At 20.4% G+C, this 26682-nt stretch overlaps 10 protein-coding genes across 10 annotated transcripts; 1 reads left to right on the top strand and 9 right to left on the bottom strand.

Annotated features, from left to right (window-relative positions):
- Window positions 1-775: 775 nt before the first annotated feature.
- SRAE_1000198400 (Hypothetical protein) lies at window positions 776-1000 on the top strand (the record flags this gene model as incomplete). The annotated part of the gene is made up of 1 exon (XM_024649006.1): window positions 776-1000. One exon carries the CDS (start codon window positions 776-778, stop codon window positions 998-1000), a length of 225 nt encoding a protein of 74 aa, XP_024502927.1.
- Window positions 1001-1093: 93 nt separating this feature from the next.
- On the bottom strand, window positions 1094-4052 carry SRAE_1000198300 (Adenylate kinase/UMP-CMP kinase family and P-loop containing nucleoside triphosphate hydrolase domain-containing protein; the record flags this gene model as incomplete). Its single annotated transcript, XM_024649005.1, has 7 exons — window positions 1094-1228; window positions 1426-1541; window positions 1590-2345; window positions 2399-2738; window positions 2778-3244; window positions 3293-3502; window positions 3842-4052. The coding sequence occupies 7 exons, from the start codon at window positions 4050-4052 to the stop codon at window positions 1094-1096; spliced, it is 2235 nt and encodes a 744-aa protein (XP_024502926.1).
- Window positions 4053-4592: 540 nt separating this feature from the next.
- SRAE_1000198200 (Glycoside hydrolase, catalytic domain and Glycoside hydrolase family 20, catalytic core domain and Glycoside hydrolase, superfamily domain and Beta-hexosaminidase family-containing protein) lies at window positions 4593-6263 on the bottom strand (the record flags this gene model as incomplete). Its single annotated transcript, XM_024649004.1, has 1 exon — window positions 4593-6263. One exon carries the CDS (start codon window positions 6261-6263, stop codon window positions 4593-4595), a length of 1671 nt encoding a protein of 556 aa, XP_024502925.1.
- Window positions 6264-6469: 206 nt separating this feature from the next.
- On the bottom strand, window positions 6470-7871 carry SRAE_1000198100 (G protein-coupled receptor, rhodopsin-like family and GPCR, rhodopsin-like, 7TM domain-containing protein; the record flags this gene model as incomplete). Its single annotated transcript, XM_024649003.1, has 3 exons — window positions 6470-6880; window positions 6963-7106; window positions 7173-7871. 3 exons carry the CDS (start codon window positions 7869-7871, stop codon window positions 6470-6472), a joined length of 1254 nt encoding a protein of 417 aa, XP_024502924.1.
- A 2345-nt stretch (window positions 7872-10216) lies between these two features.
- On the bottom strand, window positions 10217-10759 carry SRAE_1000198000 (26S proteasome complex ubiquitin receptor, subunit Rpn13 family-containing protein; the record flags this gene model as incomplete). Its single annotated transcript, XM_024649002.1, has 1 exon — window positions 10217-10759. One exon carries the CDS (start codon window positions 10757-10759, stop codon window positions 10217-10219), a length of 543 nt encoding a protein of 180 aa, XP_024502923.1.
- Window positions 10760-10926: 167 nt separating this feature from the next.
- On the bottom strand, window positions 10927-12770 carry SRAE_1000197900 (AAA family protein Bor; the record flags this gene model as incomplete). The annotated part of the gene is made up of 2 exons (XM_024649001.1): window positions 10927-12342; window positions 12399-12770. The coding sequence occupies 2 exons, from the start codon at window positions 12768-12770 to the stop codon at window positions 10927-10929; spliced, it is 1788 nt and encodes a 595-aa protein (XP_024502922.1).
- Window positions 12771-13954: 1184 nt separating this feature from the next.
- On the bottom strand, window positions 13955-15923 carry SRAE_1000197800 (EKC/KEOPS complex subunit TPRKB; the record flags this gene model as incomplete). The annotated part of the gene is made up of 4 exons (XM_024649000.1): window positions 13955-14044; window positions 14092-14265; window positions 14317-14620; window positions 15739-15923. The coding sequence occupies 4 exons, from the start codon at window positions 15921-15923 to the stop codon at window positions 13955-13957; spliced, it is 753 nt and encodes a 250-aa protein (XP_024502921.1).
- Window positions 15924-19693: 3770 nt separating this feature from the next.
- On the bottom strand, window positions 19694-20152 carry SRAE_1000197700 (Hypothetical protein; the record flags this gene model as incomplete). Its single annotated transcript, XM_024648999.1, has 1 exon — window positions 19694-20152. One exon carries the CDS (start codon window positions 20150-20152, stop codon window positions 19694-19696), a length of 459 nt encoding a protein of 152 aa, XP_024502920.1.
- A 924-nt stretch (window positions 20153-21076) lies between these two features.
- SRAE_1000197600 (Hypothetical protein) lies at window positions 21077-21424 on the bottom strand (the record flags this gene model as incomplete). The annotated part of the gene is made up of 1 exon (XM_024648998.1): window positions 21077-21424. The coding sequence occupies one exon, from the start codon at window positions 21422-21424 to the stop codon at window positions 21077-21079; it is 348 nt and encodes a 115-aa protein (XP_024502919.1).
- A 106-nt stretch (window positions 21425-21530) lies between these two features.
- On the bottom strand, window positions 21531-22509 carry SRAE_1000197500 (Peptidase M12B, ADAM/reprolysin domain and Metallopeptidase, catalytic domain-containing protein; the record flags this gene model as incomplete). The annotated part of the gene is made up of 4 exons (XM_024648997.1): window positions 21531-21564; window positions 21633-21836; window positions 21875-22326; window positions 22384-22509. The coding sequence occupies 4 exons, from the start codon at window positions 22507-22509 to the stop codon at window positions 21531-21533; spliced, it is 816 nt and encodes a 271-aa protein (XP_024502918.1).
- Window positions 22510-26682: the final 4173 nt, after the last annotated feature.

The raw sequence follows: 26682 nt of genomic DNA, 5'->3' as shown, positions 1-26682 counted from the left end.
ATTAAATTAAACAATAATACTATTATACTGTTAATCAACTAATCCTTATTTAATAAAGTTTTACTTTTAATAAATAATGTTAATTTAAAAATATTTAAACATTAGACATTAATCTCTAAAAAAATAGGATAGTATTATAATAAATCTATGGATAATTTTGACAATCTCAATAAAATATACTAATAAAACCTTTTAATCCATTATATCGAAAACAATTGTAAGAAACAAATGGTCGTCACTATATATTTGAATAAATTAAGTAAGATTTTTCATGATTTACTACATATTATCTTATAAAATTCAAAAAATAAAAAGTAATACATTGTTTTTTTTTATATAAAGACAAAAGAAAAGAAATTTATAAAATAATTATTTTGATAATTGTTACTAATAACTATAAAATAAATTTCAACATAGAAAAAGTATTGTAATGAAATTTTATTAGACACCAAAGGTTATCATATAAACCTTTTTGAATATTTTTTATTTTAACTATACTATTTTTAAAAAGTAGTATTATTTTGTTAATACTATTTATTATTATTAGAGAAATTAATATTAAATGTCATGTACACTTTTAATAAAAAAAATTGTTTTATTTTATTTATGATGACTTTTGATAATAATATTTGATATTCTTATAGCCTTATAAAGAAATTGATGGAATTGAAGATCACTATTAATGAAAAATCATTATTTGAACAAAAATAGATAATATTTTCTTTGTTTTGGAAAGGTGTTTTGCTTGTTTCTTTGAAAATTTTGAAGAAAATAAATGCCACTTCGCCGGCGCTGTGATGTAGTGGCAGCATACTGGACTCTGAATCCAGGTACCTGGGTTCGAATCCCAGCAGTGCCTTCCTTTTGTCCTATTACAAAAGGATTAACTTTGAAATGTAGTCATTGTATTTGCCTTTGTGATACATGCTTGTACTTTCAAAACATCCCCCTATTTTTTAATAGTTCAACTTTGTGGAAATTTATAAATTTAAAAGATTGAATTATTTAGAAATTTAATTAAAATATGACAAATAATTTTTTTTTTCATACATTTATAAAAAAATTTTGCTAAATAAAATTATTTTTGAAATAGTTAATCTTCATGAGTATTATTAGAATTTCCTGTTGATAGTCCTTTTCCGGCATTATTTTCTTCTACAAATATGGCTGTATCAATAATATCAGTAATATTATTAAAGATTTGTTCCGTTTCAGTATCACCATCAATCTAAAAATAAAATAGTTAAAATTTTTTTCTTTAAAGTGAAAAATATAAATATGAAAATAATTATAGATGTTAAAAAAAGATGAGAGATAGATGTAGAGATAGAAAGGTATTATTTTCAGTTTAACAAACGATCTCTCCTGGAATATTTATTTTTTTTAAAATTAATTTTTAACTTTAGGAGAAAACGATTGTCGAACCTTGTATTCTATACGGACAACTCTAAGTTTTCCTGTATCATCCAAAGCTTTTAACATTGGAAGATTATTTTGTTTGAAATGTTCTAGTCTTGCTTTAACAATATCTGGATCATCATCTAAAATATTTAAATTAAAGATTGATAAAATAAAATTATTAAATATACCTGGTCTTTTTTTACTACTATCATCAATATTAAATCTTTTAGAAAGATTTTCAATACAAAATTGTTCAGTACAGTCAATTAATATTGCTAAATCTAATCGTATACCATGAGTTTCATAATCACTTAATTGTGGTAAACTACGAGGATATCCCTCAATTACAAATCCCCATGCTGTTGAAACATGTTTGGTTAATGCAGAAAATAATAATTCACGACATATTTTCATTGGAATCATTTCACCAACTTCCATTTTTTTACCAATTCTTTGCCATAATTCATCATTTTTATTTTCTTCAACCATATTTCTAAGTAATTCTCCCATACTTAAATATGTAAAACCTTCATATTTTTGAGAAATTTTATTTGATATTTCAGTTTTATTACTTCCTGGTGGACCTATTATTAAAATAACAGGTACATTTATTGTTATTCCTTCTTTGGCTGTTAATGTAGGAGTTATGGATGGTGAATTTTTATTTTCTCCTGTGTTGTTTCTTTCATTTTTTTCAATTACAGCTGTAACTGTTTTTATTGTTGATGATGGTGGTCTTTGAGATAAAGTTGAAGGTCTTGTATCAGATGTTACTTCTCTATTCATAACTTCATCTTCAATATTTTTTTCTTCTTTTGGAGTTTCAGGTTGAATAATGACATGTGAGGAATTTGATGCAACAATGTTACTTTCAATATTATGCTCATTTTTATTTTCTGTTTTTATTGAATTTGTATCATTATTAACTGAAATAGTATCATTTTCTGTAAGAGAAAAAAAAGTATATTATATAAATATATTAAAAAAAATTTCTAACCTTTATTATTTAAATTTCTTTCATTTCTTAAATTATATTCAGCAGGTGTTGATGGAGTACCTCTTGAATCGTTTGATTTTCTTGAATTAATAGTAGCCATACTGTCAGTTTTTGTAATTTGTTTTGTCATCTTTTTTTCTGATTCAAAACTTCTCTTCTTTTCACTTGTTATTGAATTATCAGATTTTTTGCTTTTAGATGATGTATTTCTTGATTCAACTTTTTTCTCTATGTGTACAGGAGAATTTATTTGTTTTATTGGAATTCCATACTCCATAGCTTCATTGACAAGAACACTAAGTTTATCAAAAATTTCTTCATTAGAATTTTCTCCAGGTATCTTTAAAAAAAATGAAATATATTATAATTAAATACTTACTAAATGAAGTAAACCTTGATCATCAAAATATTTAGCACTAGGTAATGTTTTTTTCTTAAATTCATTTATTTTGCAATTTATAACTTCTAGTGATAATCCCCTTTTTTCCATGTGACTTCTAAGTGTTCCCTCATCATAGTCTAATATTAAAGCCATATTTACAGGAGCTACTTCCCTTTCAAAATCTTCAACTTGTTGCGCTTCTCTTGGAAATCCTTCCAAGAAAAATGCTTTTGCATTTTGATATCTTCCCATTTCTGCTTTTATTAATTGTAGAGCCAAATAATTAGGTATTAATTCACCTCTAGAATATTTTTCACCAGCATTTTTCCATTCTGGATATTTATCTGAATACCTATTTATGGCCATTTTTATTAAGTCTGGCATACATATATGAATTAATCCTTTATTTTCCATACTTTCTCTTATTCTTGCAGCATGTTTAGTTTTTCCACCACCAGGACCACCTTAAATAATTTAATATAATTTTAAAAAATAAAAAATATTTTACCTACCCATAAATAATATAATTGGAACATTTGGAATCTGAGCAATTTCAGCAGCTTTCATTACAGATGCACACCTTTCACGATTCGTTTTTGGAGAATCTAAATCTTTTATACTTTTATTTTCTGAATGTTTACTTTTTACTGAAGAAGAAAATTTATTTGAATGACTACTTTGTAATCGTGGTACTCTTTCATCTATAATTTCTGATTTTTTTACTAAAATACACCGGAAAATAATTATTAAATATTTTTAAAGTAGTAAAAAATTTTTAAAATTGATATTTACCTGGCTCAATAAGTACTACCTTATTTAATGGTACTTCAATCCAATATTTTGATATACCATCTATGTTACATAATATGAATGCCTTACTTGGCATTTTAAAAAGTATATAATTTTAAGAAATAACATGCCTACTAAATAAATATACTATTTTATGTAAGTCATAACTTATAATTATAATTGTCAAAAATTTTATACATAAAAGAATATTATAATATATAAAAAAAAAATTTTTTTAATGTTATATTTTTTTTTGATATTTATAAACTAACCTGTTCCTGCTGATTCATTTTTTACTAATGTTTTGTTATTTTTATATGTATTTGAGAGGGGATAAGCTGATGGTTTTAGACTAGGAAGGTGTTCTGAATCTACAAAAGAATCCCACTTAAGTGCTAATGATGGATCATTTTTTATTTTTGCTATTGAAATTTCAATAAATTCTATTGGATTGTCAGGTTTATTATAAATTAATCCTGTCATTAAGCCCTAAAAATTTATAAAAATAAGAAAAATAGTTACCTCAAATAATTGTGGAATTCTATGATCATGTAAATATTTTTTTGCCTCTGCTCCCATCTTCTTATATAAAAAAAAATTATATTATATTTTTTTAATAATTTAAAAAATAAAAAAATACTTAGATTAAATATTTCAAATTTTATATATTATAACTTTTTTAATAATTTTATTTTTATAACACTATGCATGAATACGTGATAATCATTTGTTGCGCTATAATTTTTATTTAATGTTGCTATGGTAATTATTAAAAGTCTTAAGGCAAATCAAAATATTTATTAAAGAAATAAATTTCTTTTATTTTTGATTTCTGTTATTTAAAACATTAATCTTTAAAAACATTTTAAAACTTTTAATACATTTCCGGTTATAAAGAGCTTTTAATTTAAGTTGCAAAATTTTTAAAAGAAAACTTCATTTTTTAAATATTATTAATATTTAAAGTAAAATTTATTTGAGAAAAAAATATTTTTTTTTATACTAGTGAATAAATATTTAAAATTATTCATCAACATTTCCATATAAAGGATTCCATTCATATGGACAAAAATCTGGATTATTTGGAGGTTCAACAGGAAATTTTCTATTCATCATACGACAACGATGTTCATGTAATCTTGGCCATGCCTTATCAGCACTTTTAGTCATCGATGCAACAGACCACAATCTTTCAGCAACTGCAGATGCTCTTGGGAAAAGTCTTGAAACAAGATTAGTTCCATCAACAAATTCACCCCACATAATAGCTTCACCTCCAATAACTAAATCTTTTTGTTGTTGTGTACCAACAAAACCTTGTGGATCTGATTCATAATATAATCCTCTTAATCGCATATTATCAGAATCTAAATATCCCCAATCATTTCCATATTTGATATAATTTAAATACCAAAATGATGATACAATTGTATAATGTCCATTAAGTGTAGTTTGAGCAATTTCTTCATAAACATCTTCTAAATTGTCACCTTTCCAGACATGTGCAATTGAATTAGATGGTGCTACACCCATATCTAAAACTTCTTGCCAAAATATCATTTGTGTATCATTTCTGGCATTTTGAACATAATTAACAAGTTGTTGGAAATAATATTGTAAAAGTTGTGTTGTATCACTACCAAATCCCATTTCTTTCATTCTTTTCATAACATCTGTATTTCTTTGCCAACATTCTAACATAAGAGATGAAACTTCATCACCACCAAAATGCATTGATTTATCAGGAAAGACAGTTAATGCTTCTTCAAAAAATTCTTTTATAAATTTCATATTATCAGGTAATGTTGGATCTAAAATATTTCCTAATATATCATTATTTCCATCACGATCATAACATTTACTAAGTAATTTATTTTTACCAGTCCATGCTCCAGTATGGCCTGGTGTATCAAATTCAGCAATAACACGAATACCACGTAACTTGGCATATTCAATAATATTTTGTACATCATCTGGTGTATATATATGAAGTGGTGAGTATGCTCCACTTTTATGAAGATTAGGAAATTTTTTTGAAACATATGGAAAAGATTCTGAATCAACTAAATGCCAATGGAAGACATTAAATTTATTTTGTGACATTAAATCAATTACTTGTTTAAGTACATTTATTGATATCCAATGTCTGGATGTATCAATTAAAATACCACGATGAGAAAATCTTGGAGAATCTTTTATACTAGTACTTTTAACTTGATAACTATTTTCTGATACTCTATAAACTAATTGTGAAAATGTTTCCATTCCACGTAATGCTCCCCATACAGTTTTTGCAAGAATAAATCCTTTTCCACCAATTTGTGGAACAACAACTTGATAAGATTCATCCATATTTAAATAAGGATATTCATTATCATTACATGGAGTATCAATTTGTATATTCATTGTTGATAATGTATATCCATTATTTAATATATTTTTTTTTGTCATATCAGTAGAAGGAAATGTCCATTTTGAATATCTTTTGATAGCTTTTTGAATAATATTACAAGTTACTGTTGTAGTAAAGGTAAATGAAGTTGGATCAATCAAAACTGTTGTATTATAATCATAACTATTAGCAGGAAGAGGCCATACACCTCCTTTTGTTGAAGCTCCTGGATCTGGACGACCATAAAACCATCCATATGTATTGATGATAAAAATAGAAATAAGAAAAATTATATTTTTCATTTTAATTTTTTTTTTTAAAATACAAATAGTTTCATTTAGTAGTAAAAATAAGTTACTATCTTATCAATATTTTAATTAACTACATTTTTATATTATCATTAATATGTTTGTATAACTATCTTTAACCAGAAATAGGAAACAAAATTGTCGTTATTATTAATCATTAACCAAGAAATGATAATTAAAATCATAAAAATATATTATAATTAAACATTTTCTGGAAATAAATGTTTTTCAATTGTTTCATTTTCTTTAAATATTGTAAAAATATATATTATTTCATCTTTAATATCATTATTATATTTATAATATATGACAAATCTTATGGCACTAGTAAACATATACATAAAACTAACAGCATCACCAAAAGTTGTATAAAATAAGGATGCTTTTGTTTCATCATCCTTATCAATTAATAAAGTAGAATTAGTCCTTTCTAGTATTGTTAATATTAAATGAGCACCATTACAAATCAAATAACTAAAACAAATAGCTAATGTTGAATAGACAGCATTTTCAATTTTTTGACTTAACTGATAATCATTTTGATAATGAAGAACTTGAAGATGTGATAAAGCAAATCCCATTACATTATTTGCTCTACAAGATGTCTCTGTCTAAAAAAAAATAAAATTTAAAAAATTTGATTATTATATAAACAATTTAAATATTATATTATTATTTTTAAAAAAAACTTACAATTGTTTGAGATTTTTGTTTTTTTTTATTTATTGAAAGTTGTTGGACAATTAATAAATTAAATACTATAATTGTTATAAATGGAATAACTTGTTGTATTAAACACATTATTTGAAAATCATAAAAAGAATACCATATATTTTCCTACAAAAAACAAAAAAAAAAATAAATTATTTATTTTAAAGAATAAAAAATTCAATATAAATATACCTTAGCAAATTCTGACAAATCAACAGCTAATTTTCTAAATGGATTTGGACAATTTGGATACTCTTCAATTATTATTGAAAATGCTGATGGAATTTTTAATAATATACAAAATAAAATACATGTTAATAAGGTTAATATTCTAGCTTTTATTGTAAAAAAAGTAGAATTACTCCATTTTTTTGTAATAACAGCATACCTTTCAAATGTACTTAAAATTAATATATATGGAATACAAAGTTGTGTTATTTTTGATATTATAAAAACAATAATAATATAATCATGATAAATTATAAATAAACTTTCAATTCTATTAAAACCAGCAAATACATCAACACCAAAAATAAGTATAAATAAAATACATATAGAACAATCTAATATAGCTAAGAATGTTGAATAAAAATATGGACGATCTTTATTGTCATTAAGTTTTTTTATAAATATCCATAACATTAAAATATTTAATAATAAACCTATTCCAGAAATAAATGAAGCAAATAATGTATATAAATATCTAAAAAGATTGATTTCTTCAGTATGCCCACATATAGGTTGTTGATTATATTTCTCTAGTGACTTATTAATATTTTCTACAATAGTTTTATAATCATAATCCAACTGATTACCATTTAAAAAAATATAATTATTATTATTTTTTAAAAAAAGAATTTCATCAAAATTTGTATCATATATTTTTTCCATAATTTTATACTTTTTAATAAAAATGTTTCTTATAATTTCAAATATCTTAAAGTAAAAATATTATATTTAATTATTATAATTGTTAACAATAGTTTATAGCAAATATAATTTAAAAAAAAAGTAAAATATTTAATTTAATATAATTGTAATAGGAATAATGTTAATTGATTATTGAACTTTTGGTTTATATTTACAAGTTACGTGCCGCTTTTAAATAACAATTATAAAATAATTCTATGAAATGATTAAAAAATTGTAAAAAAATGATGTTAAAATAAATAATATATATATAACAAGTAAAAAAAAATGATACGTTAATATTACATAACATTACATATATGATAAAAACTTAACTACATTTTATTAAAGGTTTTTTTAAGTAAAAAAAATATAATAAAAATGCAAATAATTTTTTAAATTCACCTGTATTTATAAAAATTTAAAATTAGTCACTAATAGTAATTAATAAAAAAAAAAATTTAAAATTATACTCTTAACATAAACATATAAATAATTATAAGGTTGATAAGTATAAATGTGTATTTTTTGATAAGTATAAGTTTTAAAGAATATTATTAATGTATACAATATTATTACTGTAAAAAGTAATTATTTTAAAGATTGAATAAAATATAAACTAAAAGTAACAACATAAAATACCAAGTTAAGAAATGTAAAGATGATAATTTATGTATTAACTCTCAAACAAAAATTTATTTTTAAATATTTTCTATTAGTATATTTATAAAATTAATTACTAAATTCAATTCAATAAGGATTTTAATTTTTTATTGCAGATTAGTTTTTGTACATTGAAAATGGAATAGTAATTTTATAGTATCATAGAATTTTTAAAATCTTTCTTTTATAAAATATATTGTTAAAGAATTTTCTGATTAAATAAAACATATCTACTAGAATAATATTATTTAATAGTTAATTTTTTTTAAACTAATAAACACATATAGTAAAGATATATTTTAATACCAATATATTTATAATATAAACTTGGTACATTTTTAATAAAATAAGTGACAATTTTTATTATAAATACTAAACTTTACTGTAAATTTTTTAAAAAAAAATATTTATATTGTAATGTTAATGTAATTATTTTATTTAAAAAAATATATTTTTTTTAATCAATGATTTTAATTAGTTAAATAATTATTATAGATGCATAAAATTAAGAATAATTTTTTTTCAACTTAATTACAAGATAACATAAAAGTATCACATAATTATTTCTACTTAAATAATATTAACTTAATCCAAATTAAAAAAAGTTTTTTTTTTCCCTATTTTGAAAACAATATTATTTTATTTTTAAAATATAACAAAATTTTTATCACCAAGTATTGGAAAAAAAAAGAAATTTTTTTTTACAAACTTATTAAAAGTTCTAATAGATTAAAAGAATAAAAATATTAATGTTTTAACAATTTTAAACCAGTCTAAAGATTTTTTTTTTAAATGTATAAAAAATATTTTATTTTTTTAAAACAAAAGTATTTTTTATAATAAAGTTTGAATAAGGATACAGTATTCTTAAATTAGCATTAAATCCATTTAAATCTTTATTTGTACATCAAACTAATACTTTTTTTTAACTTCCTGCAATACATAATTTTAATATCTATTCAACAATATTTTATCCATTCATTTTATAAAAGTTTAAAAAGAATTTTGTTTTATAAAAAAAATAACTTCAAATATAAAATAAATATTTCATTGAAAAAAAAAAATTTAAAGAGTATTTTTTTGTCAAAAGAGTATCAGATAAGTTTTTGAATTATTATTTTTATTAATTTCAATATATAATACTGTTTCATGAACTTCCTTTGTATTAAATAAATATAAAAGGAAAAATAAAAATGTTTATAATACAAAAAAAAACTTCCCTTTTTAATTATTTTTTAAGAAACATATAATTACTTTAATATATAATTACTTCTGAAAATACTCAATCATTCATATTAAATTTTTAGTAAAACATTTATATACTAAAATATGAATTAATACAAAACACGTAACTTTTTTTAAAAATATTTCTTTGATTCATTAAATAATAATAATTAAAACATCAAAATTATTTTAACAACAAAAAATAATAAAAAAATTATTTATTATGATATAATTTTTATATAAAAATTAACGTTATTATTCTTAATATTAATTAATACAAAATTTTTTATGCATGATTTAAAAAATAAAATGAATTAAAGTTAGATATGAAAAATAATTAGAAAAATAGAATTTACTTTTAATAATTTATATCTCATTTATTATTAAAAGATTTTTAGTATATAAATAATACTAAGAAAAGATCATCGTCATTTTTCTAATTATTTATCCATTTTAAGAATTTTGTTAACTTTTGGTAAAAAATTGTCAACAGTTTCTGGATCATTTTCTTGAATCCAAAAAAATTCCATATCTTTGTTTATAGTATCTTGAAAAATTACAACAAATCCATCATTACACTCACCAACTTTCTTAAATGTACATGTTGATGGAGTTGGCTTACATTCAAATTCTCTTTTTCTTGTTATCCTATTTTCCCATGTTAATAGTAATGATCCTTTAGAATCTACTTTGAAACGAATTATTCCAGGTGTTGGATTACATACAAGTTTAGCTTTATTAGTTTGAGTTATATTTTTTATTACTCTTGTTCTTCCAGCTTTTATTGAATACATATGCCTGTTAGGTCTTAAAACTTGAGGTGATTCATGAAATAATATAAATTTTTTTTTTAATGTTTTCTTATATTTTAATAATTTATCCCCCTCATTTATTGATGTATTATGTAAACTATCATCATCACTAATAATAGTTTTAGGACCTTTATTTACTGGTGATAAAGGTAAATCTCCTGAATTTGACATTCCAAAATTTTATTAATTAAATTTAAAAATATTTTGTCTAATAAAAATTAATAATAACAATTTGAATAAATATTATAAACAAAATTTACTACGCAAAATTCAAATAATTTTTAATAAAATCAACAGAAATATTTTATAAACTACATAACAAATTACAACTAATTTTATTATACTTTTTCTGATGCTTGAGATTCCAATGCAAGATTAGAATGCTCCTTTGGATTTAATGTATTAATTTCCCTAAGTAACCAATCCATTTTTCTTTTATGTTGTTGAATAGCATTTTCAAGACTACTTTCAATAATCTCTTTTGTAAGTACACCATCTACAGATGCATAAGCTAAAGCTTGCCATCCAAAAACAAGTTTTGATAACTCACGTCCAGACATTCCTTCTGTTCTAATAGATATATCTTTAAGTAATTCTACCCAATCGAAATCTCCAATCTTTAATCTACTTTTACGACTACTAGAAGCAGCTTGTCCAACAACATATTGTTGGAAGTATTGTAAAAGAATTCGTTCTCTTTCAGGTTGTTTAGGAAGTCCAAAATATACAAGTTCGTCAAGACGATCATTTATAGCCCAATCAAATTGTTCAGGTTGATTTGATGCTAAAATAAGCATAAATTTAGATGATTGTTCTCCAGTTCTATATAAAAATGCATTTAACATAGCACGCATATGTTCTGAAATTTTTTCAGTACTTCTTTTTCTAAGAAATGCATCTGCTTCATCAATAAATAATATTAATCCTTTACGAGAAGTGTTAGCCCAATCAAAAACTTTATGAATAGCTGATACACCATCAGCACCCATAGGAGCAACATCACCACCAGTAAGAATTGCATAATCGAGACCGGAATGTTTAGCAAGTGATTTAGCAAAAAGAGTTTTACCTGTTCCTGGAGGACCATAAAATAGAACATTTCTAAACAATCCATTATTACGTTTAACATTCTTTGTTGTTATTGCTATGTCACGTAATCTTGATTCAAGTTTTGGTGCTATAACTACTCCTTCTAAAGGATCTGATGGTTTTCTAAAAACTTGTTTTACTGTTGCTAAAGGATGTTTTGCAACTTCTAATGGAGTAATTCTACTAGTTTCACGAACTAAATTAGGTTTTCCTAAGTGAGTTTGTACATATTTTGCAGCAACTCCTGAACCTCTTTTTGCTGCATACCAACCAACAGCAAGAGCTGTAGCAGTACCAACAAAAGCAGTCATCTTTCTTTTGTCACTGAAAAATTCTTGTAATCCTGTTCCAATTAAAGCTCCTGATGTTTTTATCTGTTCAACAATTGTCTTTCTTCGTTCCTCCTCACTTGCTCTTAATTGTTCTAAATTAACATCACGATTTTCACGTGCTGCCTTAGCTTTAGCTTTAACTTCAGTATCAATTTTTTCTAAGTCAAGTTTATGTCGAAGTTGAAGTTCATATTCTATTGTTTTTTTACGTAAAGCTTCTTGTTTAGCCACACTATCTTCCTGTCTACGGCGACTTTCTTCCTCATATTTTTGTTTTAAAGCAATTTCCTCTTCGGATCTTTTACGTGCTAATTGATCTTGATACTCTGCTCGCTAAAAAATTAGAATTTAAAAAAAAAATATATATTTTTTAAATTATATACACATACCGCTTTAGCATGTTTTGTCTCTTCAACTAATGTTTTTCGTCTTTCTTCTTCCATGACTCTTGTTTGTTCTAGTTTTGCTGCAACAATTTGTGCCTCTATTTGAGTTCGTTCTTTATCAACTTCCTTTTGTCTTGTTAATTCCTGGAGACGAGATAATTCCAGTGCTTCCTTAGCATTGTTAGATCTTTCTAAATCTTTTGCAGCTTTCGCAGCTCTTTCAAGAGCAGTACTGTCAAATGAGTATGATGATCGTGTACCTTTACTTTCATTTACATTTGGAGCATTTGATCCTTCTGGTGGGGCATCGGGATTATAATCAGAAGGGGGGACAAATGGAGTCCCCTGAGGTTTCATTCCAAATAACCACGACATCTGGAAACAAAAAAATATTTAATAAAAAAAATGTAAAAAATATTTAGAAATATTTATCGTGAGGAATCTTTTAAAATTTCTTTTATTTAAAAAGTTATTAATATTATTCCAAAATTGTCAAAATCTTCTTTATGAGAGAACTTAAAAATTATTTTAAAAATGCAAATTTTTGATTTTTTGATAAAATTTAGTTTATGTGATAAATTATGTTATTGAATTTGAAGTTCCTAAACAAATTAAATTGCTATAAATATAATAAAATGTCATATAACCTTAAATTCTCTAAAAATTAATATTTTATCATGCTCAAGTTTGAGCCAACAGCCAACCATAGCTCAGTTGGTAGAGCGGAGGACTGTAGCTTCTAAAACTGATATCCTTAGGTCACTGGTTCGAATCCGGTTGGTTGGATAACTTTTTACATATTTCCTTATTTGGTGATATAATCTTTTCCTTTACATTATAAATAATTCAATATAATTAAAAAAAATAACCTTTTACAGATCATTTGTTTGATATCTTAATTTAATTTTTATTAATTTAATTTTGCATCATTACATTTAATGTGGAATAATAATATTATTTTATTTTGATGTGTAAATTTTATCAATTTTTTATTTTAAATTAAAAAAAAAAACTTTTTTATTTCATTTTTAAATAAAATTATTTTTGTCCTATGTGTTTTTTTTATAAAGTGTTACAGTTATATATCTTGGATTATTATTATGTATTATTTTTAATACCCAAGTGTATTTTAAAAAACAATAAAGAAGATAAATTACAATTCCTTCTTAAATTAGAACCAAAATACAAAACAGACAAAAATTTATATAATAATAGCAATATGTTTTTTCTTTATAATAATATTACATTAATCATAATTTGTTCTGGTTAAAAATTTTTTGTTTTAAAAACATATTTTGCTTTTAATAATTTTTACATTAAAATATATTTGGGAATGATTGATGGAAATGTTTATGATTAAGATAAATTTTTAATAATTTATGTACACAAAATGAAACATGTTAATGTTATCAAATTTTTTTAAAATCTATTAAAGTTTGTATGATTGAAATTAAAAAAATACTGTGATATAAACCGGATTTTTTTTATTTATTACAAAGTAAAATATAATTATATAAACTATTTTAGTAGGAGAAATAAAGGCATTTTTTTGAAAGTTTTTAACAAATCAAATCTTTTGAAACAATTTGATTAGCAATTATATCACATAAATCTTCACTTTTTAAATCACTTGATTTTAAATTGTACAACTAAAAAAAAAAAGTTTTATAATTAATTTAAAAAAAAAAGTAAATACCTTTTTGATGGAAGGATAATGAACTAATTGCATCCATTTTTCAAATTTTACAGGTTTTCCTTTAATTTTTTTAGATAATTTAACCATTTTAGAACCTTTTGCATCATCAAAAACACACACAATTAAATTTTCTGATCCTTCAGAAATTCCAAAATTAATTAATGATTCAGATATCTAGAAAATTTAAAAGGTAATATAATATAAAATATTTATAATGTAACTAACATTTCTAGTTGGTGATAATGAATATATTAATTCTGCTGCCAGAGACCTTGTACTCATTCTATTATGAGCTGCTTGATGGACTGCTCTATTTGCAGCAGCTAAAAGCACAAATGGTTCTACTACTAATTCTGCTTTTATTAAAGCAGCATCAATTTCACCTGTTCTAACCATTTCCATTAATTCATTTACATTTTTAACTTCCGTAAATACACAAACTCTCATACATTTTCTTTGTGTTGCATCATAAGGATCTGGTTGAAGTTCATATAATCTTGATATACCAGATTTCATCCTTGAATTATATCTAAAAAAAAATAATAAAATTAAATAAGATATTCAATCACTAAAAAATTTATTTTTAATATTTTTTTTATAAATAAAATAAAAATAAAAAATATCTTTTTATTTAAGAAAGAAAAAAAAAACATCTATTTTTAAGAGAACCCTTACATATATAATTTTCAATTATTTATTTTATCACATGGTATGAAAAAAATTTTTTTAAACATATATTTTATAGCTAATCGAAGCTTTATAATGTTTAATATTTAAAATTTAACTATAAAATATATAATGTTATACATATACATACTAAGAAGTATTTTCCTAAATATTGTTTAAATTTAACAAATCAATAAATTAAAAGAAGGTATATAGAATAATTATTACGGCATTATTTATAATAGATGTCCTCTACATATTTGATTGTATATTAACAAATGTCACAAAATAATGGACTTTCTTTAATAACAAAATTGAATATAATAAGTTTGTTATATGTTTAACTGTTTAAATGTTAAAGATACATAAACAATAATATTATATATAAAATAAAATATATTTAAAACAAAAAGAAAAAATAAAAAAAAATTGCAAATAAACATCTACATTATATTTTAAATTAAAAATAAAAAATTGAACAATTACAAGTAAATTTTTATATGTTATATTATATTTGTGTTAGCAAAAATTTTATGTAAAAAAAAAAAAAGTTTAAAAGAAAATTTATACTACAATATATTATTCGCGCAAACATTTATTAGTATATATCAACGCTCAAAGCTACTAAAAACACATGTTTATTTTATTAGTCATGTGGAATTATCAAAAATACATAACAATAAATCTTGATATCAAAATTTAAATATAGAATAATTCATAATAAATATAACAAACTTTATAATAATATCTAACAAAAATTATATATCAATATTTTAAAGTTAAAATTTTTTTATAAAATAAATACAATGTATATTTTATCAATTTAATGATTGTTATATATTTAAATAAATCACAAACGACAATTAATAAAATAAAATATGATGAGGAGTGATTTTGTTAAAATATAAACATACAACCTTGATAAAAATTTTTGTTAATAAATCTTAAAAATTTGAACAAAAAAAAAATTTTTAAACTCACCTTCGTCGTAACAAATCACTATCATTTCTTTTCTTTTTTATATTGTTATACTCTTCACATTTTTGTAACAATAGATAAGGTGATAAAAAAGACATTTCTTTTGTATTTCTTTTTATAATATTATTTTTTTCCTCACTATTGTTATCTATTTTTACATCATTATCCTTAGATCCACTTTGGCACATCCTTCTTTTTTTTATATATGTATATATAATCTACAATATATATAATATATACTTTTTTTCTTTTTTTTTTAATTAATAAAGTTAAAAAACAAAATTGTTTATTAAGTATTAAATGTCTTCCTTTCTTTTTTTTTTTTTGTTAACTTTAATTTTTTAACATTAAAAATAAATAATTAAATAGTTTTAGGGGAAAAATAAAATTAAAATTTTAAAAAGATTTGAGGAAGTGAACAATTTTATTTTGTTCTTAAAAATGGAACTGATTATATTTCTACATTAATTTTGTTGTTAGCTCTATTTTACAATGAATAAAAAAGATAAGTATGCATATAAGGATTAATATAATTTAAAACTTTGATATAACAGATGGAAAAAGAATTGAAGTTAGTAAGATTATTTGATTTATTATTTGTTGTTAACATGAAAAGAGACGCCGAAGGCATTATGAACAAACGATTTAAATTATAATAATGCTATAATAAGGTACTTCAAGTTTTAAGTAGGAGTATCATAAGGAAATGAAAATTCTACCAAAAAATTTTTTATTATATAATCTAAGTTTTTTAATTTTTAATGAAATTGTTAGATTAAATTAATGAAGTAGATTTAAATTAATTTACTCTATACATTAAAGTTATTTTTTTAAATAATAAAAATAGTTATGTTAATTAAAAAAAAAAACATAGTGACTAAAAAATTGTACAATTTCCTTTTTTTTAACTAAAATTTCACAATACAATTAATGATATATATAAATAAATTACTATAAAAAAAAAATTCTTGTTACAAAAATTATAAATAAAATTAAAAAATAAAATAAAACTTCATTTATTTTATTCAAAAATAAATAAAAATATAAGCATGATACTTTTAAGAATACATAAAATTTTTCATATAAAAATATATTGTATATATAAGATGTAACTTATTTATACAATGATGTTAGCTTTTATGTGTCAACAATTTTTATTTCCTAAATGTAATCATCGTCCAATTAATGAAATAATAAAACTAAATTCAAGATTTATATTATCTTTTTCAACTACTAATTTATTTTATTAAAGTCAAAAGTAAATTAATAAAAAGTATAGAAATTGGTTGGTAAATTTAGTTAATTTCTACTATTCATCTTAAGACAAATTTTAAACTAAAATTATTATAAATAAAAAATTTGATATATTAATGTATTTCAATTAGTTTTTAATTATTTATGGTAAAAATAATTAAAGAAGTATTTCATTATTATATATTATTATAGTTTTTAATTTATATTCCTACTTCATAATGTATATATTTTCAATACCTTTTTAAAATTTCTAGTATATATCTGTATTTAAATATAATATAACATTTTAATAATACAATAAGTTTTTAGCTTATGAAGAGTAATTAGAGGTCTTTTGACAATGACAATAATAATATATGTATTACACGAAAAAGTATTACTTTTCAATAAATATAATAATAGAAGCAATTAACAAAAATATTTTAAAACTTTATATAGAAAATTATGTTATTAACATTATTTTTAAAATATTATTGAATTCTTTAAATATTGTTGTTTTACATTTTAACAAAAAAAAAAAGAAAAGTTAATGAATTGGTATATTGATACAAGAATACAGCTGTAAATATAGAAAAAAAAAAATAATAAAATGGATAAAAAAAAAAAGTAGCATTACATTTTCATTTGACTGTGTAAAAACATTTATCTAACAAATAAAACAAATCAAAAAACATTCATGTACATTAATATATAAATTGATAGTCCTGTACTAAGGGGATATGTGAGAGAGGGGAGGGGGGGGGATAAATAAAATATTTTCCAAAAAAATTTGTAATTTTCTTACCATTTAAAGATAATTTATACATCTCGTGATAATATATAATTTTTTTAGTCTTTTATTTTGTAATATTCTATTTATAAATAAACAAAAATATTTTTTAAAATATCTTTTTTAAACTACCTCTTGAAATATATTTATTTATTATTTTAAGTCAAATTTTTTAAGTATCTTAAGTATCATTGGAAAAAAAAATAAAATATTTCTATAGTTATAGTAGGTAATAATTAATTATATCAATATAAGGATAAAAAATTTTTCCTTTTTTGGTTGATTGAATTTTATTTTTATTTTTTGGGTAAATTATTTTAAAAAAATTTAGTAAATATTATGAGACTACTAAATATTTATTTACACTTATAAATAAAAGTTAATGATTAATAGTAAAAAGTTTTAAAAATTAAATATCTATAAAATGTATATAATTTCTAAAATTATCATTGTTCTTAATTATTAACTATACTAAAATTTAATTAACTTTCATCATTTTTATATAATTTTTTTTAACAACCCAAATTTCTAATAATTATATATAACAAAAAATTAATTAAAATTAAATATTAAACAGTTAGAAAACCTTTTTGTCTCCTAATTATATCTTATATCTATATTAAAAATATTAAAATAAAAAAAAAAAAAACTTTTCTCTTAACAAAATGACAATAAAAATTAAAAAATAAAATAAAAGCTCAAACTTCAATTATAAAAGAACATTTTTTTTCTATTAATCTACCTAAACTAATAATACTTTTCATCATTATTAATATAACCAAAATATATAAACTTTTTTTTTACCTAATGATTATACTGCAATATTAATAAAAATAAATATTAATTAAAAAATTTTATATATATATATTTTAAATATTTTTAAAAAAGATATTGATAAAGGTCACAAGATACTGAAAATTTTTCATAGAATACCATTAATTGAGAGAAAAAAATTTTTTTATTAATAAAATATACATGTAATTTATTAATAAATTTTAGAAAGGATATATATTATTTAATATTTTAAAATGGTCACATTTAAAAATAATATATAATTGATGAAAAAAATATGAATAAATTATCTACTTTATTATTGTATAACAGTAAAAATTTTAAACAATAAATATGTCAATTAAATTTATTTATAATTGAAATAAAAATTAAAAATTTTTTTTTTCGGTGATGAATATATATCTGATAATTATACATATTGATAAAAATGACAATATATATTTAAAAAAAGTTTTAAAACAATAATTAAGACATGCCTATGACAAAGATAAAAATTTAATCTAAATAAAATATGTTAAATTTAAGCTTAAATTATTTTGGTATTATGATATAATTAAAGATTATGATAATTTATATTCAAAGTAAAAGACAAAAATGGTAATTTATTATTCTACTATAGATGTTAGAAAATTTTATTACTGATTCACTATGCCTTCAATCTCCAATTTAATCATCTAATCCAACATCATTATTATTTTGATGTTAGTAAAATATTCAAATTTCATTGAAAAATTTATTTTCTTACTTTCTTCTTTTTATGAGAATAAACTTTTATTCTAGCATATTATATTTAGTTTTTGAGGAAAAAAAAATTACAAAAATATGTTTTATTAATATGGTAATGATTTAAAATTGGTTAAAGTTATAATTAAAAATTTTTAATAATTTAAATAAATGAGATTTAAAAAAAAGTAGAAAGTGTTTTAGCACTAAAGTATAAATTTATATTTTTTAAAAGATATTTACTCAATAGAAAAATTAATAATGAATATATATATTTATATGTCATAAAAACACAACATCATTTGTATCTTGTTTAGTAGTTTGTTCCTAAAATTTTATTATTTTTCTTTTTTTTATTCTTTCATCATCACTCAATTATAGATTTTGTCATCTTGAAATTTGTTTTAGATTTATTTTTTTTTATTCATACTCTTCCATTGATGATGGGATATCTTCAAAATTGAAATTATCAAAAGTTGTTATTTTAAAGTTATCCATATTACTACTTTTTCTTACATGGCTTATAAAACTTTCAACTGAATTTTTTAAAATTGTAATTGATGAAAAAAAAAGTCTTTCTAAGGCATTTTTTTGGGAACTATTTAAAAATAACCAGTCACTTTGTTTTATTAGACAAAAAATTTTTCCATAACTTGTTATTATTGTTACCTTAAATTTGTAATCACCATACAAATAGATGGTACTGATATCAATGTGTGGTTTGACATCACGAAGTTCTCTACTCCTTGCCAATGTTATAATATTATCCATCTGTTCCTTAAATATTGGATCATTTCCATCTTTTGGGAAAAAAACTGTCTCTATACCATATAAAAATGGTAATTGAAAAGTTAACAAAAAAAGTATTGCGACTTTCATTACTAAAATTATTATTATAAAAAATATTATTTTAAATGCATATATTTTTAAAATTTATATAAATTTAGATATTAAATGGTAAAATTTTTTTAAAAAAAAAGTATGATTAGTTATTTGATAAAAATTTCTTATATCCTCCCAACAACATCACAATATTTATAGTCTTTTTTTTTTTCCTTATCACATCTTATGTAAGAAGGGGATCTTTAAAAATTTTATCAAAAAATATATGAATTTGATTTATTATTTAAGATATAACATCACTTGACACTCCTGATCCCTTCTAATTTTTATTAAAATAAAATAGTAAGTAAGGATATTATATTGAAAATTTAATAAATATTATTAATTTAAAAAAAATAATTTAATATTATATATTGTTTATAAAGATTATAAGTTATCCTTTATATTTTATTATTTTTATCATAGTGTAAAACAAACATCTTTGATTTGTGTAAAATATATAAATATTGGTATTTTTTAATTCATAAAAATATAAAAATTAATCATAGTGTGTAAGTGGTATCATATCTGAAAACAACTGTGTATTTTTAAAATAGTTATTTGAAATTTTTTACAATTGATAGAACTTGGAAATACTTTTTTTACTTTAGATTAATTAAACATTATTAGGATGAGTAATGTTTTGTAAAAAAAATGAGTCAAATTTTTAAACAAATTATTTGAAAGATAAAGTCATTCTTTAAAATATACCAATAATCATTAAATAATTTTATAATAAAAGAAATATTTGATGTTTAATATAAAAAGTTTTTATTAAAATATTAATTATCAATATTATACTTGTAATATTGTTAATTTATTACAAATAAAAAAAAACAAATTAAAATAATATAAATTAAAAAAAAAGAATTTATTATGATATGAATAAATATTGTGTGATAAATTATTATTATCACTTTATTAATAATTTTCTTCATCACTACTAGTGAAGTCTTCAAATTTCCAAGAGATATGATCATCATTATTGTTATTTTTTAAAATATCATTTTGTGTAAATTTAAAGTTATTTGTATTCCTTAACCCTGTATTTTTTTTGTCATCATAAATTACTTCTAAAGTTGTTATTGAAGTTCCGGAACTTTTTTCTGAAAAATCATTTTCACTATTAAAAAATAATAGACTTTTTATTGTACTATTTGATGTTTGTAATGTAGGAGGTGGTGGTGGTGGTGGAACTTTTGGTCTTAATGATAATGTTCTACCAACTTTTATATTTAAGGTATTAATATTTGGTTTGTTAATTAACATTGAAGAAGTAGTAGTAGTAGTAGTAGTAGTATTTTGATTAAATTTAAAACTTTTAACTATAGATTGATATTTTCTAACACATAATTTTGTAATAAATTTTTCTTTATTAGTAATATTTATTGTTCTTGAAACTATTATTACTAAAAGTATGAACATAAATATTATTGATGTAATTAATGCACCAATTATATGTTCAATTTTAATATACCTTTTACAATTTTTAGCATTACAATTTATATTTATACAACTTCTACTTGTACCACAATCACATTCTTCATTTCCTTCTACCAAACCATTTCCACATACTGGTTGAACTTTTGAAAGATCTACATATGGTTGTTCATAATTAATACAATGTGCACCATAAAAATGATTTACCATACTTTGAACAGTACACTCATGATCATAACCCCTTTAAAAATAAAAATATTTAAAAATATATAAACTTACGGTATTTTTAAGCAATTATTTTTTCTAAAATACCCTTTTTCTTTAGCTTCTTTACATTTACAATTAGGTACAATTAATGTTTTGTTAGTTTCAACATGTGGTAATCCAACAAGATGACCAACTTCATGAAAAAATATACTTCCCATTGCTTCTGGTTTTTGTGAATAAAATCCACATAACATTATAGGTCTTTCATTACATAATCCACCTACAAATGCTAAACCACCAGCATATTTATGTGCCACTAAAACGGCAAAATCATGTTTAGGTAATTTATTTAAAAGACTATTTCGATATGACTCAAAGGTATATAAACTTAAATCACTACGATTAGTCTCAAGAATATCAACAATAATTATACGAATATTTAATTGATAAAAATATTCATTTGCCTCCTGAATCATTAAAAGAAGACCATTTTTCATATCTTCTTTTGACTTATAATGTTTAGACTAAAATATAAATTTATAAAAAAAAAAATTAAATAAATAATCATAATAATTACTTACAATTTTATTATCAACAAACAAAAGACCATGTAAATATATAATTCTATCTTCCAATACAACAATTGAATAATCCCCAGCCGGTTCACCCCATATAGCTGGTTCTCTTCTACTTCTTCTCCTTTTCATAGATGTAAAAAAATTATTTTTTTCATGTGATATTGGTAAAGATTTTTTTATCTTAACATCTTTTGATCTCCTACCATTATAGTATAAATTTATTTCATTATCCTGAGAATTCCTATAAATATCAACTTTTTTTGTATTTCCTATCACAATATTACTAATAAAAAATAATATTATTAAAAAAAAACAATTAGTATAGTGAATTTTTATTTCTTTTTTTATAATATTTCTTAATATATAACAAATATTGATATCATAATCCATTTGATTTAACTTTCTTCATTTAGAATTTAATATTAATTTTTTTTTGTGTAATTGTTAGACGTATAATAATACGTAAAATATTTTATAAAATAATCTATTATAATAAAATAATAAAATATAAAATTATATTTTTATTTTTTTTTGGATACAAAAAAAAAAATTCTAAAATCAAATATATATGTAATAAAATTTATAATAATGATAGAAAAAATTTATTGTTATATTTTAAGATGATGTAATGGTTAATGTAATAACAATTAAAATAATTTTTTAATTACACAACAATATGCCATTTATTTTTTAATTGTAGAGATGGCTTTAACATTACAATTAAATTTTTGTTAATTTATAATAAATAAAAAAAGATGTAAAAATATAAATATTATTAGTCATAGTTTATTGTTTATGGGGGGAAAAGTTTAAATAAGTATAAATTTTTTACTAAATTATTAAAACTACTTACTTAATCTTGAAATAGTTTTTTTTTTAATATATATCTATCTCAAGCACACTCGAGAGATAACAACAAAAAAAAAAGAAACAATTTTACTCAACTTACTATTATGGATTAAAATTGAAGTCAATAGAGTATTAAATGTACAATACAGTTTATGTCTCATCTCATCCATATGTCAAAAATTTAACAAGCAATTGCCCTACACTATAAGCTAATGTCAAAAAAAAAGAAAATTTGATTGTTATAATCATTTTTGATAGTTAACTTATTACTTAAAAAAGATATAAAATTATCTATAAAATTTACATTAAAGTTATCAAAAATTGTATTAAGTTACTTTTTATTAATTGAAAATGATAGTATGATATAAAGATGTTATGTATTATTTTATGGGATTAAAAAAAATTAATATATATAAAATTATATAATAATAAAAATCAAAATGTTTAAGTTTTAAAGTTTATGATGAGATATACTATTACTTTTAAAAATTACGATTTTATTTAGTTAGATAAAAGAATACTAAAATAAAAAAGTTATGATGATAATTGAAATTGGCATTTACACTTTAATACAAAAAATAATAGTATTTCAAAATGAAACTTTTATGATAAATATGATATAATTTAAAAAACAAATCTAGTGTAAAAGATATACTTCCTATCTTAAATTAATTTCAACGGTAATAAATTTGCCCAATAAAAGATATACTTTTAAGATGAAATAAAAAATAATTTTATTAATATAAAAAAAAGTAAAAATTCAATTCATCTAAAGTAAAAAAAATACTATAATTATGGTGATTATAATATTTTTTATAAAAACATTTATTATACTTGTTATCAAACTTATTAGAATAATCTTTTTTTATAAAAACCACAATTTGTATTATTTAGTAGATGGTTAATGATTTTACCAAACCAAACTAGAAAACTGACCAATCTTTATTGTTCATTTTTATAAAAAGAAGAATTAAAAAAATATTAAAAAGTTATTGGTTGGCAAGTAAAAATATAAAGTAGTATTTTATCAAAATACCAAACCTCATTTATAAAATCCTTTTGAATGGACAAAAAAAAAGAAGATAGGTGTTGTTATTTAAAATAAAATTTGAACAGGATTCGGGGAGAGGTTAAAGCAGAGGATAACTCTTCCAAATCCCCATAAATATTAAAAATAAAAAAGACACTAGTTTTTTTTTATATTAAACATCTTTCAATTAATTTAAAAAAAAAAACAATAATTTTTCTTTCAATTAAAATCTAAAATAAAAGAAACAAATTATGAACAAAAAATAAAATAAAAAAAAGAGAGTTAAAAGTTATTAATAGAATATGTAATTTAAAAAAAAAGAACAAATATTATTGTTTGTATAATCTTAAATCAAGGTCTACCCTCTTTTTCTCCCTTTTTTTTCAATAGACAAAAAACATTGTTTTGTTAATTTAATTGAAAATTTAATACATAAATGGCACATCTTTATAAATTGAATAGTTTTTAATTTTTCAAAATAATAAATATTGCATGTTAGTTTTAAGTAAATAAACTTTTATATTATAAGTTATTATTTTATGACATTTATTTTATCTTTAATAAATAGAAATATACTAACTTTTATCATTTATTTTATATATAAAAAAAAGTAATAATAAAACAAAATACAGTTAAATAAAAGGCAATTATTAAATTTACCCAAATTAGATAAATTTTAAGAAAAATTATTTTCAAATTTAAGGGAATAAAAAAGCAAATGACAAAAATAAATAACAAACTTAAAACAAAAAAAAAAAGGATAAATATAAATATATAGATAAATTATTATGATAATCTTTTGTATATAAATAAATATGGTATATTTTTAAGTGTCAAAAAGGCAAGTTAATATATTAAGTAAAGAAAAAAAAAACAAGAAAAAAAAAATATTAAAATATTAATAGTAATATTAAAAAAAAATTATAAACAATTACATTTATGTATTAAAGATCATTGCGGTGTAAAAAAGCAAATGTAATTCACATTTATTTTTAACTTTACATATAAATCAGAAATTTTTTATTAAAGTAGATACTATAAATTCTAAATAGTAAAAAAAAAATAACCTTTCAAAGTGTAAATGTTGTACTATTTTAAATCATTTGGTGTACTTTAAATGACAATTTAAAATATAATTTGTTATAATATATAAAACAACTGAAAATGTTTTTTTTTATAAAAAAAAATATTAAATTGAACGATTTTTTTTTAAGAATAAAAAATTTTATAATATACATGAATAAAAGAAGTACTAAAATACTGTAATAAAAATTTGTTTTATAATAAATTTATATAGATGAGTGAGTGGTGGTGGTGGTGGTGGTAATGTTTGCCACAATAAGAAATAATATATTAAATGGTAAAGATAAAAAAAAACTATGAATGATGCATTCCCTATAAAATTATCAATAAATTTTTAGTTTATTTTTATAAAAGTTCAAATTTTGTATTAAAATTATCAGAGCATATCAAAATCATTTTTAAAAGTATAAGATTACTATAAATAAACTATTTTAGAAATTCATAAAAATTAATCATCATCACCAATTTTATTATAGCTTTAAAAGTAATAAATAAAAATTTTTTATGCCATTGACCAACTACTTAATTATATTTTATTTTAATTTAATTTTAACAAATAATGTTTAAAATTAAGATAAAATAAAAATTAACATTTCTTTTCTCTTATAAGATAATAAAAAAAAAATTTCAACAACAAATAAAAATCATATAACATCAACTTTTAATTTCTTTAATTTTTTTTGTTCTAAAATGAACTGAACAAAAAAAAATATAAAAAGATTAAAAAAAGTTAAATAAAGTAAATTGGTTCCTCCTGCCGTTTTAATATTAATATAAAAACAAAATTTATTTTTCAACTAAGTAAAAGAAAGAATTAAAGATTAAGGAAAAATTAAATGCTACTAAATTTTGTTTTACACAAAACAAATAATATATATATTCAAGTATAATGGACATTATTAAAAAAAAAAGTGATGATAATGATTTTTTTTTAATTAGAATTAGATAATAAATATATTTTAATTTTTTTATATCAAAATATTTAACTTTAAATGTATTACTTTTTTTTTAATTTAAAAATCTATTTTAATTTATTTTACTTCAAGCCATATAAACACTTTAAAGTTCATACTTAAGTATATCTATTATAAATTTAATTAAAACAATCCATTGAGTGATGAAAAAATTTGTACCAAAGTGAGAAGAAACACAAATATTTAAAAATCTTTTAAACTTTTATCCAAAAAATATATAATGTTTTATTCATGTACCTTTTTATTTTGGTATTTTCTTAGAAAAAATATTATAAAAGAAAATATTTTAAATATTTTAGAAATAATTGTAAGTTTAGTTTAGGATAAAAAAAATGAACTCAAAAACATATAAAAAAATTTTTTATA

Source organism: Strongyloides ratti (assembly GCF_001040885.1).
Source record: "Strongyloides ratti genome assembly S_ratti_ED321, chromosome : 1".
In the NCBI taxonomy this organism is placed as follows: domain Eukaryota; kingdom Metazoa; phylum Nematoda; class Chromadorea; order Rhabditida; family Strongyloididae; genus Strongyloides; species Strongyloides ratti.
This window is presented reverse-complemented; position numbering and strand designations above follow the sequence as displayed.